We start from the raw sequence: 17,201 nt of genomic DNA, 5'->3' as shown, positions 1-17,201 counted from the left end.
GAAGCTGACAGCCATATGTCCACAGCAGCAGATGGGATTATTGTTCCTGGCAGATGGGACCACTCCACTAGGCCTATTTTTATGAAACATCCAATACCTTCAGCAGCCACCAAAGAACCTGCCACATTACTGAAACACAGAGAGTACTGCCGAGCTGAAACCCCCACAGGTAATTCAGAGCTGACGGGGGATCCAGGTGCACTCAGCCCTCCCAGCACAACCTGGCCTGGCAGGGGCTCCTTCCCTCTGGTGTCCTTCATGACAGACCACAACACACAACGATCACAGACCAGCTCCAGCCTGAGAACTTTGGTTTGCTCTGTCACTCGCACATTCAAGGTGCTAAGGCCTATTTTCATTCATCTAGTGCACAATTAATTGCAACAGACACATTGCAAGTAGGGTACTTCCTTACTTCCTTGTTTCATTTGTTCCGTGTTTTACACATGTATTTCGATTTTTAAAAGAATAAGCCTGCTGGGCTCTTTGCTAGTGATTAGTATCTAAATGCTGTCTTGTAGTTTGAATCTCTGCTTCAGTTTCATTTGTTTTTATTTATTCATTATTTACACGCATTTACAGGCCAGATTATCAAATCACTTCCACAAAAAAAAGCAAAACAAACCAACCAACCAACCAAAAAACCAAACCAAAACAAAAAATCCTTCAAACAAACAAAAGCCAAACCAGAAAAAGCACAATGCTTGGGGAGTCTTTAGGCACAGAAAAACTTCTTTTTTCAGCTCAATAACCCAAGGCAGCAGCTGCCAACGTTGTTTATATTTGTTACGTTTGAAAAGCCCGTACAAGAATGAGCACAAGAACTACTGACACACAAAACTCTCAGATCTATAGCTCAGCTTTCATGTATTACACTGCAGAATCTTTTTCCCACTCACTACAAAACCAGTCATAAATTAACTGGACAGGAATAAGTAATTAATACATTGTGGGCAAGATGCATTGGTGTGAACCTTTCTGAAAAAAAGCTGGAAAACGCAGGAATTAAAGATAAAACATATTCAATCAAGATATGCAGAAACCCATTATCTATACTTTAACTATTAATTTTTAAAAGCCACTTGTGAGTTTGGCCATGATAAGCCACCTATTCAGTAATTTAAAGAATATACTCTTCAGAACAGAAGTCCAAATGAAAACATCCTTTCAGCCAACTGAATTCACTTGCTTAGCAGCTGCTTTTGAAAACAAAGTTTATGTTTCTTAGGATAATTTCTAAGTTATCATTTGAAAGGCTCAGGTCTTTTCTGAAATTAATCTCACTCAGTTACTGTTTTGATAGAGTTTTTTAATTACTAATTTGATGGTGACATTACCTCTTCTTTGGAAAGTATTTTGGAATCCCAATTTAACATAAATAGCGGAATTTTACAGCTTCTAACTTGTCCTGTCTCTAAGATTCCTCCATTACCTTCTCCTCCCCTACCCCCACTTCTCCTGTGTCCACTGAAGAACTTCTGGCAGCATCACTCAAATGGATCCATCTGCAAATAGATATGATCTGAGCAGCACTGGCCTTCTGCCAAATTCCAGCCCCTTAATGCAGTCAGTACCCGTGACTTCAGCTCAACTGCAGAATCTCAGCTTTGAAACGTGCATTTAAGGCACAAAGACTGACAATTTAAGTGCAAGATGCATAACAGTAGAACAGAAAAAAAAAGACAAATAATATGTTCAAGCACTGATTTCAAAATTTCCATATTTTGCATGCTTCCAGAAGAAAAATGGAAGTCCCAATTACTCACAGTAAGTGTCCTTAACATTAGGGGTTAAAGAGCTTAGTACAAATTCTCTTTTTCTGAGATTAAGACATATCTAGAACTGTATTCAGCTGCATTGTCCTTTTTAAACAATGAGAAATGATAAAAACAGACCTACTATAGATCTTGATTAAAGGTCTTGATCTCCTAGGAGGAAATGACATTAAAGCCAGATAGGATAACAAGTAAATTCTGTAGGATTGCACAAGCAAATTATGTTGTTTTGCTTCTAAGGCAAAGAACTGCGTAACAAAATTGAGCATAAGCTTTCTAACCCAGAGGGACGTTTTGCTTTGCTGGCAAGCACCCTATGAATGACAGGCAGTCCCCAAAGCCATAAACAGCCAAATTCACAGAAAAACTATCCAACAAAAGCAGCATGTCAGGCAACAACCCTGGTGGCGTTCTGACTTCAAGAACATACTTCATTATGTGTGTCAAAAAACAGTCCTTTTTCACACATTCATGTAAAATTATTTATAAATAAAGTACACCTGCCATACACACTATTATCTGTATCTTTATACAGTTTTCCTTAACACAATCCTGAGCACTTTGCCTCAGTTTCACTGTAATGCAGTAGTCTCTGCCAATGCATTTACAAAACTCAGACTTGGACAAAGTTTAAACGTAGGACCCACAAAGGATTTGCAGAATAGCTTGGTCAATCAATACATACAGAATTAAAGTTCAAGTAACTGTCAAAATCCCTTCTTAGCTATCAGACTTCACACTGTCTCATCAATCCGGTGTCACGACAGTCCATTAGGCTTTAATTCCGAGATAAGGGAACTTTAACTGCCTTGGAGGCTTAAAATAGTCACTACTCAGTGTATCACCATCCTCTCAGGTTTGCCTCCTGTCAACCTGATCAGTGCACAAGTGAAAAAATAACCTTCTCAGAGGCAAGATATCTAGACCTTGATCACTTCACTGGCACATCTGAAAGTGTGAAGCAGGAACCCCTTAGTCTAGAATTACTACTGAATTCCCTTTATTTTCAAATTGCTGCATCAGATATGAGTCTCAGATACACTAATTTCACTTTATGTGCTCAGCTTTTAGTCAGCAAGTTCAGACTTTAATAACGAGGAGCTCAATAATGTAACTGTGGGGCTGCAAAAAACTGAGCACGATGAAAATGAAAGAATCTTTGGCAGTACAGCACTTATGCCTCCCAAATCTAACACATAACCTAAAAGCACACCAGCTGAAGAATTTCAGCTGGAAGTTATGTGTGTCAGACAACTTGGTTAGGAAGATTCTTAGGACAGAAGATTTCTGCTGGTTTTTTTCCCCATCAAACAATGCCTTATTCATATCCTTTATTATACAATCCTCTTCTGTTCAAACTACTCCTCTGTCCATTGCTTTCTTGTATTTCTCCTCTAAGCGGGAAGTACAGGGAAAAAATATCCCACAGATTGTAACAATGTTTAACTATTGCAACTGGTGATTCCTTTCCACAGCCTGTGATGTCCTCGATGACTTAAACCCGACCATCTGTCACAGCACCCAGCTCGATCAGAGCCACAGCACTCAAAGAAAAGGCTGCAGATTAGAGCACTTAGGAGTACAGAATACAGCAAAAGAAGTCATTTCTGTAAAGACACTTTCAATTAGATAAATCGGAAGTATTTTTCTCCTCTTGAAGACTGATACAGTTCCTTGGAAACGTGTCACTATAGTGCAGCTCTAGTGCTCAGAAACAGAACCAGTGTCTGGCCCGGGCCACAGCTCCAGCTCAGACAAACAATCTCAAACAATCTGCCAGACACTGACTGGTCACCCTTGTTGCTGTGCCACAAACAAGGTGCTTCCACAGGCTCCTGCAATTCAAACACCTTAAGCATCTAAAATTACTGCTGTGATGACTGCAGCAAGAAAAGCTGTTAGAGAGTTCCCAGTGGTGCTGCTGGAGCCCAGAGCTTGGTGGCATTTCCATAACAAATGTCCTCTAATGAAGTCTACAGTTCTTGCATTCTGCACTGGGGTCCAGCGATGGGATACAAGCACCTGCTCTGCATGGGATGACTTCAAACTCCTCCCACCCCTACCTTAAATGGAAACTTTGAAATCCAATCACAAAAAGCTTCTTTGGGTAGTACTGCTCCTAACGTCTGAAGATAAGAACTTTCTGCACTAAAAAGCAAGCTCTCTTCTCAATGACACCTCTCCTCCAATGAAACCATAAACACTATATAATTTAAGTGACCACAACCAGGATTAAATTCCACTGCAGAAGCACAAGCTGACGTACAACCTTGGCTATAAAAAAAAAGGGAGAGGCCTGTATGAAACCTCCTTTGTGTTAACAGGCATGAGTAAACACTCAAGTAATCAGACAGCGAAATAACTCCGTGCTCTCGGGGTGCTGCTTTCTACAGCTGCAGACAAGATGGCTCTACTTGATTACCTAACAATGAAAAACTGCCCCAAGAAGAGCAGTTTAGGGGCAGAGCTGCTGGTCTGCAGATGAGGAGTGACACTCCCTCAAATGCTGTCAATACTGCCTTGACCTCAAGTATGAAAAACAACCAACCCAACAACCAAAGAAGGTGTGCCCACACACAGTTTCCCACAGAACAGTGTTCTCCAAATTACACTCACAACAATTATATAGGAAGCTTAACACTTCTAATTAGTTAGAAAAGATGATTTTGTGTAGTCTGTTATTTTGCTGTCATTTAGACATCTGCTCTGGAAAGCATAAAACTTGATATCCTTTTTATCTCAGCTTTCTCATCCAAATTATGTTCTTAACCAAAAGCACATACTGCAGAACAAGCACACCAAGAACTACAGCACCAGATCCAAGCAGGACTTATACCCCCACAATTATCATGTGGTGGTGTGCAGTGTATCCCTCTATCTGTCTACCCACATGATATTCCCAAACACCGAAGTTCACAAAAAGGTTTTCACTTTGGTACTCCAATCCTTCTGTACAATTTTCAGAGCAGCAGAAGCAAACACCATGAACAACTCCATAAAAATCAAGATACTTGTGATTTAGACTTTCTAGTCACATTCAGAGATAATCTAGTTTGTAATGAGAGCCTCAGAAAAGCAGAATAACTGAGAGATTAATTCTAGATGATACAATGTACACAGTTCTCAGTCTGACCAAAGAAAATATTTAAATCGAAAGTTTGGGAACAGTGAAAGACTCCCTTCCAAGATTAAAATGAACTTACTGGTTGAATTGCCTTGCATCTGGATGATGCATTTGGACTCCTTGCTGGTTTCTCGGGAATTGAAGGGCCGGACCCGAACAGCCACCTTCACTGAAGCCCCCGACATCCTGGCTGCTGGTAGCGCACCCACGGAACTGAAAGTGATCAGGAGCCTTCCAAGTTATCCTTCCTCTTGGCGTTCTCTAAGGAGAAAAATATCATTTCGTTATTTACAGCTATTGTATTCAAGATGTTGATAAAATTCGGGAGGTTCAAAGTTACTTCATAAATGCAATTTCTGCTTTGCAGATCACCCTCCCTTAGCCCCAAAAGGCGTCCCTTCAAAGCCAGAACTGGAAATACACTCATCAGCACCTGCTCCCTCTCTCCCTAGCCCAAAGTTTCTGTCACCTGAAGCAGTTCTTTTGAAGTGTACAAATACTTGGTTTTCATACAATTTCATACATTTCTTTTCTGGAAGAAAACCAATACTTGGTTTTCTTCCAGAAAGTAAGGATGCCAATACCAAAATAAATATCTGGTTACAACATGTGTTAGGCTTAACCTAACAAAGATAATTTTAGCAGTAAAGACACAGCTACTTAAATTTCATCATGAGGCAATGAGCATACACCCCATACCCAGGCTCTCACACTGCCAATCCTTGCTGCCACAATGCTTTAGCAATAATATTAAAACTAACTCAAGTGTCATGGGCCACAGCACACTGACTTTCAATACATATGACTCCAGAGAAAAGGGTGTACCCTTAAAGAACCCCTTGCAGTCCTGGGAAAGTCCTCTTCTGGAAGGAAATAACAACTCATCAACTTGTATATCTCCTGATTAAAGGACACACTGTAAGGAAGAGGAGGAATCAAGAATCGTTGCCTTCAGGGTAAATATTACTATCTGTGTTCAGGCAAATGTCCACCATTAAATTCATCTCCATTATCAAAATACTTGTTCAAATCCTACCACATCTAAATGATGGAGCACTTACGTTGCAGGGAACTATCCCTGACACCCACTATCCAAACTTCAGGGCATGTCTGAGACAGTGTTGGAATGCAGGGTTACAAAAGATTGGTTTGTTTGTATTGGTGTCAACCAGCCCCTTCCATTAGAAAAAAGGTTTGCAGTTGGTGCACCACTGAGAAGTCCTGCCACAGGACACAGTAAGTACAGAAGCCTAACAGCCTCAAAAAGCAACAAGATTCAAAGAATAAATCCTACTAAGAATCTCCTACCCTTGGCTAGGAAAGCTTCCATGGCACAGATACAAAGAACCTGGAGAACTATAGTGAGAAAACATTATTTGTTTGATTTATCCTTGTATCCTAAATATCTGCCACAGCCACTGCTGAAGAGAGGATTCAGAGCTGGACTGATCCTTGGTCTGACTCAACGCAGGCATTTCTATCTGGAACCTGACTACCTTGGGCAGAACTCAACTCTGCTCAACCATGCACCCTGGAATCCTGACATCTTCTCTGGTTATCAACATTCCACCTGTCTGGTGAAATGCTCACTTCAGGGTTGTGACCACAGAAGTACAAAAATTACTAGCAGGTCTAAAGCAGAAGCATTTCAGCTCTAAAGTAAGTTCCACACTTGGTAAAAGAACTTATACATGCTTAATTCAAGTTATGACACATTTTCCCACAGTACGAGAAGTCTTTAATAAAACTGCAGTACTTCATTAATGCCATCACATGGTGAAGACAGAAATTAAATTACTCCCCCAAGTAGAAGCAATTTAAAGTATTCCTTATTTTCACAGGTACCTGAGGTATCTCATCAGACTAGAAGAATGTCTTTAGGAGCAAGCCAACTGAATCTCAATGTCATTGGTACAGCAAACTGGTTGAGCAATGATTAATGACACAGCCACACCACCAGCTCAGGGTTAGTATGGAATTTCAAAAAGCTTCACTAAAATCCTGAACATAGAGCAGAAAAGTACTGGGAATTAATTCACTTGATGTTCTGGGGTGTTCTAGAGACTGCTTCCGCCCCTCTTGCTCAGGGACACCTACTTTTGTGTGGCACAAAGCATCAAACACACAGCTTCATTATCAACTCTGCCCCCAGAATCCACGCTGTGGCTTTGGCTCCCCTCCCTCCCAGGCCCCTTGCTCAAGCCCCTGAGCCCTCCCACCACAGCCAAGTGACCAGACTAATCCCCACGCATCCCACAGCTATTACGGAACTGTTACAAACAGCAATGTCACTGTACACGGCCAGGCAGCCCTGTTCATGAAACACCATTTCATCATCTGCCAGGTGCAAAACTCCATTTCTGTCGAGTTCACAGTGACATGATTTACTTTGCACAATGTGTTCGAATAATATTGTTTATGAAATGTAGGAGGTTCGTCTTCCCTCCTTACTGTGGAGTCCCACAAAGAATTTTTTTCTGATGTTTCCATAAAAACACATCTCAGAACACTACATTAATTTCTGCAGATATATCTGGGAAGCTGACAAACAGAGCGGGATGAAAGAATCATCTATTTTTATATATAAATATATACATATATATATGTTCTCAAGTACCTCTTCATATCATATTCACAATAAGAAAGCATGAAAATCACATTTCCAGAGACTCCATATGCACTAGCTAAATGACAGACTTGTTTGAAACACAGCTGAGAAGAGATTCTCACAGAACAGATCACAAAATCACCTGCAACATGAAAATTTACCTGCTGGACTTCTCCAGTTACCAATTTTCCCCAACCCTAACTTTTGTGCTGACGGAAAATTAAATGTGGTATAATTTAAAATCTCTTTTGTTCTCAACTCTGCTATTTTTCATAGCTGAAGTAAGCAAAACACCTACTCGTATTTCCACATGGATTTCAGAAGTTTTGAATATCAATTCACTATGCAAGATTTAATTTTCATTCGTAAGAAAATTGACCAAAACCAACGTAACTTGCCAAGCTTTCCATACATTTAAGCTGTTGAGGGTTTGAGGGGTTTTTCCACTTACCAGTTATCTTAACTGGTTGTAATAATTTATAAAGGTAGCATTGCCCTCATCACACAGAATGGTAGAGTAAGGGAAAGTGAGCCCCAAATCACACAGCATCACAGATAATAAACTGCAACTGGTTTTTCAGGGCCCACATTTACCAGTAGTGCCACTTCCTACTACAAAAGGCTGACTACAGAGTGGAAACATAACTTGAAAAGAGAAAACCAAAATATGCAGTTTGTGGTACAGATTTAGAACAATATTCTTAAAAGACGACTTTTTTTAATGTTCGTTATAGGCTTAGAAGGCTGCCATCCATGCTGGAATGAATCATCTCCCTCATGTCTTGGGAGGAATCTCCTAGCTGTGTCTGTTTTAATGTTCAGCCTGCATGAATCCAGCCATGAACCAAGAAGGGAACTGCGTGTGTGTCTACCACTGGCTCCAAAACAGGTGGCAGATGACATTTGAGTTGCTGGGTGAGCTTCATCAGCAAAGGGCAAATCCTACATCCTAGTTTTACACCTATCTGAAACTAAAGACACCCACCCTGTAAGTCATCCAGTGAGGTTTTCATATTAAAAGGTGTCATTAAAAGAAATAAACTAAATATCTTGTCTGTTTACTGGTATTCAAGCTGACAAACCCAATTGTGTTGATGAATCACCCTTCAACAGGCCCAACTAGATCTGGGCTTTCACAAAAATATCTGAATAAACATTAAGACCTGAATACTTGGACATATCTGAATGTTTTGGCACACCAGTTTTTATGCAATGTCAAAAAACAAACACATTGCTATTTATTTAAGTAAAGTTACAAGCAGAGCAGGGATTTAGATTCAGATTATTATTTATACGTGCAGAGAAATCGGCAACAAGCTTGCAGTGGTTACAAAACAATGTTCAAAATCTGTATCTCTGCATTCAACAAAACAACCCACCCAAACCCGCCACATATCACAAATGAAGAAGAATCACTTTTTATTTAAGAGAACAAGTCATATACCAGATAACTGTGTCATATCTGCATTTCACAGAATGTGCTAACTTTGAAACAAAAAAAGGCTTGTAATTAATCAGTGCGAGAGCTCTAAAGAAATAAAGCAAGGACAGAGATTAGCACACGGAAAGTTGGCCAAACAGCTGTTTGGGGCAGCAGGCGTACGTGAACAGGGGGCCCAGCAGAGCCAATTTTAGGTGCCGCATGAAGCTCGGGCAGCGCTGACAGCGTGATCCCTCAGCTGAACCCGCACACACGCTCTGCTATATCGGGACCAGGTGGAGATGCCAGATCGAGCAGCGCTGCAGAACTTGGCGAGGCACCGAAACCCGATCACATGCACGCATGGCTATTTACCAACAGCGGATTGTGCAACAGCAAAAAGAACTGAGCTGCGAAGGAGCTGGGAGCGAAGAGGAACACCGTTCAGGATTCAGAATTTGGTATGAGCGTATTTACATTCCGGAAAGCAGACATAAATCCATCATCCGCTCCTGGCGGATTCTCCGGCGCGGGCGATGCCCCCGCTGCGGCGGTGGCCCCGAGCGCCGGCCCCGCTCCGCCGCCCCCCGCCCGGGCACGGGCACCGCCGCCTCACGCCGCCAACATGGCTGCCCGAGCCGCGCCGAGCCGAGCCGGGCCGGGCCGGGCCGGGCCGGGCCGCCGGGAGCCCCGTGCCGCACTCCGCACCGCCTCCCGGGCCAGCGCCCGCCGCCCCCGCCCCGCCCGACCGCAGAGGGGACGCGGGCGGCATCCCGCCGATGGCAGAGCCGGGGAGCGGCCGCCGGGGAGAAAGGAAGGAGGGAGAGGAAGGGAGGGAAGAAAGGGAAGCGAGGGGAGGGAGGGGAGCGTCCCGGGGGACGAGGAGATGGCATCGGGCAGATGGCAAGGCCGAGCGCGGCCCCACGCCCTTGCGCCGCTGCCCTGACAGCTCCAGGGTATCCAGTGCTATGCATCCATCCATCCATCCGTCTGTCCGTCCGTCCATCCCCCCCCGCTCCCGGCCCCAGCCCTCCGCGGGGCCCCACAGATGCGCACGGCAGCATCGCCGCCTCCCCCTCCGCATTACGGCATCAGCCCCTCACCCCCGCCCGCTCCGGGCCCGCCAGCGCGGAGCCCCCTCAGCGGAGCCGCCTCAGCGCGGAGCCCCATCAGCGCAGTTCCCTCGCAGCGCGGAGCCCCCTCCGCGCGGCTCCCTCACCTGGCGCGGGGCGTCCGCGGTACGCGGGCGGTGCGGCGTCAGCAGCCGGCGGGGCAGCGCAGCGACAAAAACCCGGCCATCCCCATCGCCGCCTCCACCGAGGCCTGGAGACCCCCCCGCTGCCGGGAGCGGAGCGGGAAGGGCGAGGGAGGGAACGGAGGGAGGGGAGAAGGGGAGGGAGCAGAGCGAGGCCGGCCGGGAGGAACGGGCGCCGCGCTCGCCCCAGCGCCGCTCCCGCACTGCCGGGGCGCGGGGGGAGCGCCGCCCCGCTCCGCCAATCGCCGCGCGCCGCCCCGCCCCCTCGGCGCGGCCCGCCAATGGCGCGCCGCGGAGCCCGCGTGCGCCCGCCCCCGCCCTGTCAATCACAGCCCGCCGCGCCGCCGGCGCCGCCTGGCGGTGCAAGGTCGCAGCGGCGCCGCCCTCCGCGCCGAGCAGCGGGGGCGCGGGGAGGCGGGCCCTGGCCAGCTCCAGCCAATCAGAACCCGCGATGCAAATCACGTCCGCGCCCTCGGAGCCTATCGGGAGCGGGGCCGCAGCACCGCCCGCCGCGCTGTGCGCATGCGCGTGCGCGCCCCGAGCCGTGAGGGGCGGTGGGTCCGGAGCGCGGAAAAACGGGATAAAATGGGCCGGGATAGCGCGGGGGTGCCGAAAAACGGGATAAAATGGGCCGGGATAGCGCGGGGGTGCCGAAAAACGGGATAAAATGGGCCGGGATAGCGCGGGGGTGCCAAAAACCGGGATAAAATGGGCCGGGATAGCGCGGGGGTGCCAAAAAACGGGATAAAATGGGCTGGGATAGCGCGGGGGTGCCAAAAACGGGATAAAATGGGCTGGGATAGCGCAGGTGTGCCGAAAAACGGGATAAAATGGGCCGGGATAGCGCGGGGATGCCAAAAACGGGATAAAATGGGCCGGGATAGCGCGGGGGTGCCGAAAAACGGGATAAAATGGGCCGGGACAGCGCGGGTGCGCTCTCGCTGTGGGAACGCGGCTTTCCCCGCTCCCGGGGATTCCGGTGGGATCCGGATCCTAAACTCGGCCTGAGGGCGAGAGCTCGGGGCAGGGGTTGGTGATCCTCCCTCCCTCCCTCCCTCCCTTCAAAGCGTTTCTCGAGCAGCCCGAGTAATTTTTTTAGACCTCATAATGTATTTTTAGGCAAATGATTAAATTTAGTCCATGATGCTGTATTAACGCTCATGCTTTCAGTAATTTCATGCGTATTCTCATAGGAAAATTTTATTTTTGTGGCAATAATTCAGCTTGAACTTCCTCCTTATCATTAGTAATTTGGTAATTCCTGCTGTTAGAAACTGGTTCATGTTTAAGCTTATAAGCACCTTAAAGGAAATCACTTTACATGAAATGCCCTAATTACATATGTTTCATACACCATCACATACAAATTGGATTTTAATGTTGAGAACATTCAGAACCTGAGATTTCTAGTTTCAGAACAAGGTTTATTTCTGTTCACAGCCTCCTGGCTATTGGCTCTGTTAACCTCAGCTCTGTCCCTTCTGTTCCCCTTAAGGAGCAGACCTGTGGCAGAACAAGTTATTTTTTACTTTGTTTGGTGAAAGTGACTATTTCCCCTTGCCAGTCTCACGTGCAGTTATGGCAACAGATGCAGCAGCCCAACAGTACACGGCTGAACAGGAGGCTTAGGGGAATACTGCCACAGAAACAAGAAATCAAAAATACGTGGCTTTCCTGGGTCCTAAAAAAATACCATTATTTGAACTTGAATACTTCTATTGATGGGACAGATGATTTAAGGTTTTAGGGTAACTGTGCTAACTCCTTCCCAGATGTGTGGAGAATTAGGTCAGCCACTCTCTGGAAAGGGCAAGAACACATCAAAAACACTCGGACCAGTTTTCAAAATCTGCAGGCTGCCCAGACACCGTGTGAGTGCTGCAAGCACCCAGGGCAGCAGACGCCGTGATGAATTTCACTCTGGCACGGCTGTGTGTGCAGGGAGCAGCAGCTCCTGCTCAGCCCCGTGCCCGTGATGAATTTCACTCTGGCAGGGTTGTGTGTGCAGGGAGCAGCAGCTCCTGCTCAGCCCCCCTGCCCTTAACACCGCCCTTGCTCACCGAGCCCTGACACCACCGCTGCAGACAGGCAGAGCATGCCACGGCCCCGATGGCAAACTGGCTATGGAATTTATTTCCTCTGCATTCATTGGTGCAGAGGAAAGGGGTCTCTCCCGTGGCGGGCAGCCAGGGCAGCAGGCACGCCGTGACACTGCTGCAGGCTCCTGCCTCCAGCCTGCTGTCATGGCCCAGCTGTCCTCTGCCAGCAGGGCAGGGCTGACAGAGGTGGAAATTGGGCCATTACATAAGTATAAATTGTGATACAATAGAATCAATTGTCCTGAATTGTATTGCTGCAGCATCAGCGCTGCCCCAGGAGCTGCCCTGGTCTGTAGTGCAGAGCTGCAGGACAAGGAGGGAGCAGTGATCCAGGATGAGCTCCGAGGAAAGCTCACTCTGTAGTATGGGTCAGCCACGCTGGGCAAACCATGCCCTGCTCAGAGACATTTACATTCTGCACACCCCTGGACGTGTCAAACCTAAATCCCTCCTCCACTGATAGTTTATAAGCTCTATTGCAGTGAGCTTACAGTTGGACTGAAAAAGGTAAATGACAGAGAGGGGAAGGGAAATCACCAAAAACTGCAGGAAGCGTTTAATTAACTAAACTAAGAACTGTCACACAACCCATATGCTTTTGTGGGAAACTGATTTTTAATTCAGCTTCAGCTTTGCTTTTCAGTCACTCAGATGCCCACTACCCACTGAAAGACAGGGGTTTGATTCACTTTTGTGGCCAGACACAAGAGAATGGCACTTCAGCAGCCTGTATTAAAACATTATTCTGCTCACAAATGCAGAATTTGGGTGGACACTTGTCTGAGCTCACACCTTTAAAACACTTGATAGTAGTTGCCCAGATAAAATTGTTTTGGCCACTTGTGTCAAGCCTTTGTGTCTTGTGCAATATCTGCATTGACATGTTTTCAAATGATAGATGTATGCCATAATTAGACAAAACATTTCAGTAATGCACTTTGCTATTTATATTCCTCAGGTCAGAGTCTGACACAACAGCAGAATAAATATAAATTCAGATTCTGAAGGGCATTGTGTTGATTAAAACATCCCACACCAAACGTAAATATTTCTGTTTCCTCCCGGCAAAACCTGAAACTATAAAACTTTCACTTTATAATCTATCAATAGAAGCAATATATGATACTGACTTGCAGAAAAGAACCCGTAATGTGAAGCCATAGTTTAATCATCCTCCAGTAAAAGCACACTCACTACTGAACAGCTGTCCTTCATCAAAAACAAGTATAAACTCTGGGATGTTCCTAGAGAGTTCATGCAAAAATCCTCAGTCATGAGGGAACAGTTAAACATGTAAGAATTTCTCTTTATATAGAAATTACCTATTTTTAAAAAATTGAAAAACTAAAGAAGAAAACAGCTCAGCACAACCTGTAACACGTCAGAATCTGTGCTGGCTTTGGCTGCTTGACTGCAGGAAAAAGCAGAGCAGGCTTTGATCTGTGACTTACTGAAGAGGAAAGGAGAGGGGGATTTGAATTTGTGGAAGCAGCAAAGGTTATAACCATAAAACCAACAAACAGCTTCTCTGTTGCAGCAGTCAATGCAGACAGAAGCTTTGGAATCTTCTCCCATCCTTGCAGAGAAGAAATACACATTCATGCTGTAAGAGGAAGCACCACTAAAAAACCCACAAACAAACAAAAAACACAGCCCACAGCTGTTCCTCCACATTTTATAATTTAGTTATTTGCACACCTAAAAGGTCAGTGCTGGATTCTGTGCCAACTCACCAGAATTCCCCTGGAGCTGTCACCAGCTGTCAAGGAGCTGTGAACGGGTCCTCAGTGGCACCTGCTGGGGAACATTCTTGCCTTTAAAGGATTGCTGATATCTGTGTGCACAGAAATTTTCCACATAATTTACTAAGTTGTCCTAAATCACTATCAGCAAACCTGAACAAAGACACCCAATCATTTGTAATTTTTGTATTTTCACTGACGCTCTTACAAGAAGGAGCAAGGAAACATTCTGTGCGAGTGTATCATTTATTGTAGTTCAAGAGAGTCAGGAATTGAACAGAAGACATGGCGAAAAACAAATAAAAGAAAAACAACCTTTTTTTTCCAACTTAATTTTAAAACACTGTGGTTTCAAATCCTTTTTAAAAAGGAAATTCAAGTATCATATGCAGGGGGCAGTAATATAAAAATGTTTGTGAGTATTTTCTTTTTTTTTTAAAAACGTAATTCTACATTTCCTGCACCCTTTCTGCTTTGGTAAGGCCAAGCCATGGATACAAATTGGTATGCAACATAAAAAATGACCCCTGCCCCAAACTGCAGCCTCCAAGGATAAAAGTATCTGCTCTCTGCGGACAAGCTCCAATGGCTCAGAACTGTCAGTTAGCATTGATCTGCAGCATTGAAAGAATGTATTTTAGTTTTTTTAAAGTCACTGAAATCCTGGTATTCCCAAGCATCTCATTCATGGCAGCTGTTTCAACACATTTCTATCTCAAGGCTTTTCACAAGTACCAGAGCATCTTGATCAACACAAAGGAAAGGGACATCTCAAGGAAAGGAAATTAAAATCCACGTGTGAAGTCTTCGCTTTTTTGAAATTATCCTTGTGTCTAACACCAATTAAAAACCAAATAGGCAAATATGTGTAATATAAAAATACGATCCCAAGATGAACACTTTGTTGCAGGCACAGTTATCGCACAAAATATGTTCTTTTGAGGGCAGGGGAATGATTTCTGATTTTCACAGGGTTTGTATTTTTTTTGCATTACAGAAGAAAAAGACAGCAGTGCAGGTTTGATGGGTGGAACAGAAAGAAGGGAAGGGAAAGAGAAAAAAGTTACTTTAGCAGCAAAATGTCCAGGGTTCTAACCACAATCAAATTAACGGATATCTGGCGGTAAAAAACAAGGTTGGAGGGATGCTGCCCTGATCCATTCGTCTTTGCTAAAATAATTCAGCTGTAAAAACTCCAAAATGTGACATACTGAAGGACAGTTTTGTAACATAAGTAACTTCCTAGCTTGTCCTCCATGTTATTGACCATCGTTATCACTTAAATATATGTACAAGAATGAAGCTGCTGTTCTCCTCATCCACATGCTCCTGTGGGCACTGCTGCAAGTCAGTGCCGTGGGCGTGCCAATCCATGCACAGCTCCCAGGGGTGCCTGCTGCCCTCCTGCCAGAGCAGCCCACGCCCTGCTCTGCCCGTGGGGGTGGCGTGCACTGCAAGGGGATTTAATGGTCATTCTGCTTGTCTCTCATCCAGGCTTGGATCTGCTCTTTAAGCTCTGGCACTAGTAAGGTAAAAAAAAAAAAAAAAGAAGAGAGAAAGAGAAAAAAGAATTATTAAGTTACATGGTAATAGTCCTATAAGATAGTCCCTCATGACCAATAGCTCTTTCCCATTTATACACCATAATGTTTTTCAGCCCAGTAGTTAAAGCAAGGGTGTGAGGGCTTTTCCCCCGGGAAAAAGGGAAAGCAGAGGGAATGAACTGTTCTGTGCAAGCTGAAATGCAAGAGCTGTTCCCTCCAGGGAGGCCTCAGCACTGTGCTGTCCAAGGCAGCCCACCCACCAGTGGCTGCCCCACCAGGTGCCAGGGCCAGCTGTCCCACAGTACCTGGCTCCAGCATGTTCTCCGTCAGCGTCTGCCGGTTGAAAGGGTCAGTGGAGGAGTTGAGCAGGTGCCTCAGGATGATGGACCTGTCCATGATGGTTCCAGAGGGCAGCCTCACGGGGTCGGTCATCAGAGTGTCCATCAGCGGATCTGAGGGCACAAGGGTCTCCTCAGAAAAGGGAGCAAACAGCTGCAAACCTCATCTGCCCATCCACCCTCAGTGCAAAAGCAGTGCTCAGGGTCCCCAGGACACTGCTGAAGCTATAGAGAATGGTTAAATGCACATAAATCTTTGCAGCACTTTCCCCTTTCTGACCTGGGACTAAGCTTTCCCTATTTTCAGTTGAGGGGGGTACTCTTTTCAAGTACATGTTAGCAAAGCATGGCTAGGACTGGACAGTACAATCCCAGGGAAAACTAAAAGAACTCTTAGCTCTGTATTTACCCAACTACATCATTGAAATACAGCAAGATGCAAGGCTTCATCAACAATATATAGTTTCTATTAACATATGGAATCAATGCAACAAACCAAATCCCTCTCTCCTAGACAGGCAGGGCTTAGGAGACTCCACTTGCCTCTGAATTCATCCGGAGCATCGCTGTAATCAATCTCTGCACGGGCGTTCTTGGCAACAATTTCCTCCACTTTCTCTGCCAGCAGTTTGAATTTCTCTATTGCTATGGTAGACTTGATTCCAGCCTTCCTCATCTTGGAGATAACCTCCTCAAAGAGCTCTTTACTGTAGGACCTCTACAGGCAAAGCAGAAAAAGACAACTTTGCTGAGTCGTAGTGTCCTTACATGCCATAAAAATAGTAAAGACATTTAATGCATTTTTTAAACAGCAGAAGGAAGGATCAATGAAACCTCAGCCTTACATCAAAGCAAATAGTATGTAGGTAGCATTCATCTAGCACCAAAATGTCAATATTGGGGTAGACTTACAATTTTTTTTTACCAGTCATCACCACTGCAGAACTATTAAGAATCAAAAAAAAAAGGTAACATCACCTAAAGAAAATGAGGAAGATGCTCAAAGAGGCTGACTCTAACTATTAGAACTGTTCTTAGACAAAACACCTCTCTTGCCATTCTCCCATCTGTATTCTTGTTCTCACAAGTCTTGGCTGAAAATACAGCATAAAATGAATTTCTTACCTCCTCTGATAATATATAAGGCAGTACTGGGGAAGCAATGATTCTTTCTCCTAATCCAAACAAGAACTAACAAAAAACCCACCCCACGATGTTATATAAATAGTAAGACAGCTCAGAGAGAGTGAATGCTGGAAATTTGCCACCCGTTGCAGCAGGACTTTCCAGAGAGAC

At 45.1% G+C, this 17,201-nt stretch overlaps 2 protein-coding genes and 1 long non-coding RNA gene across 10 annotated transcripts in view; 1 reads left to right on the top strand and 2 right to left on the bottom strand.

Annotated features, from left to right (window-relative positions):
* KIF1B (kinesin family member 1B) overlaps nucleotides 1–10,417 on the bottom strand; it is a 77,487-nt gene extending 67,070 nt beyond the window's left edge. For 6 of the 7 annotated variants that reach the window (XM_064396852.1, XM_064396856.1, XM_064396855.1 and 3 more), the window contains exons 1-2: nucleotides 10,147–10,405; nucleotides 4,979–5,160 (exon numbers count right to left, since the gene is read on the bottom strand). In XM_064396852.1, the coding sequence (XP_064252922.1) occupies nucleotides 4,979–5,084 (106 nt within the window). In that variant the 5' untranslated portion in view covers nucleotides 5,085–5,160; nucleotides 10,147–10,405. Of the gene's footprint in view, nucleotides 1–4,978; nucleotides 5,161–10,146 lie in introns of all 7 variants that reach the window. The other variant, XM_064396859.1, reaches the window with a different exon arrangement.
* LOC135284985 (uncharacterized) lies at nucleotides 6,361–8,488 on the top strand. The gene is made up of 3 exons (XR_010350028.1): nucleotides 6,361–6,558; nucleotides 6,741–6,865; nucleotides 8,242–8,488. It is a non-coding gene; the product is annotated as an uncharacterized LOC135284985 (long non-coding RNA).
* Nucleotides 10,418–15,340: 4,923 nt separating the features above from the next.
* UBE4B (ubiquitination factor E4B) overlaps nucleotides 15,341–17,201 on the bottom strand; it is a 31,064-nt gene continuing 29,203 nt past the window's right edge. For both annotated transcript variants that reach the window (XM_064396849.1, XM_064396850.1), the window contains 3 exons: nucleotides 16,449–16,623; nucleotides 15,873–16,019; nucleotides 15,341–15,545 (listed from right to left, as the gene is read on the bottom strand). In XM_064396849.1, the coding sequence (XP_064252919.1) occupies nucleotides 15,487–15,545; nucleotides 15,873–16,019; nucleotides 16,449–16,623 (381 nt within the window). In that variant the 3' untranslated portion in view covers nucleotides 15,341–15,486. The remainder of the gene's footprint in view (nucleotides 15,546–15,872; nucleotides 16,020–16,448; nucleotides 16,624–17,201) is intronic.

This window comes from Passer domesticus, chromosome 22 (genome assembly GCF_036417665.1).
Source record: "Passer domesticus isolate bPasDom1 chromosome 22, bPasDom1.hap1, whole genome shotgun sequence".
NCBI lineage: Eukaryota > Metazoa > Chordata > Aves > Passeriformes > Passeridae > Passer > Passer domesticus.
The sequence above is the reverse complement of the archived record's forward strand: the minus strand, read 5'-3'. Positions and strand labels throughout refer to the sequence as shown.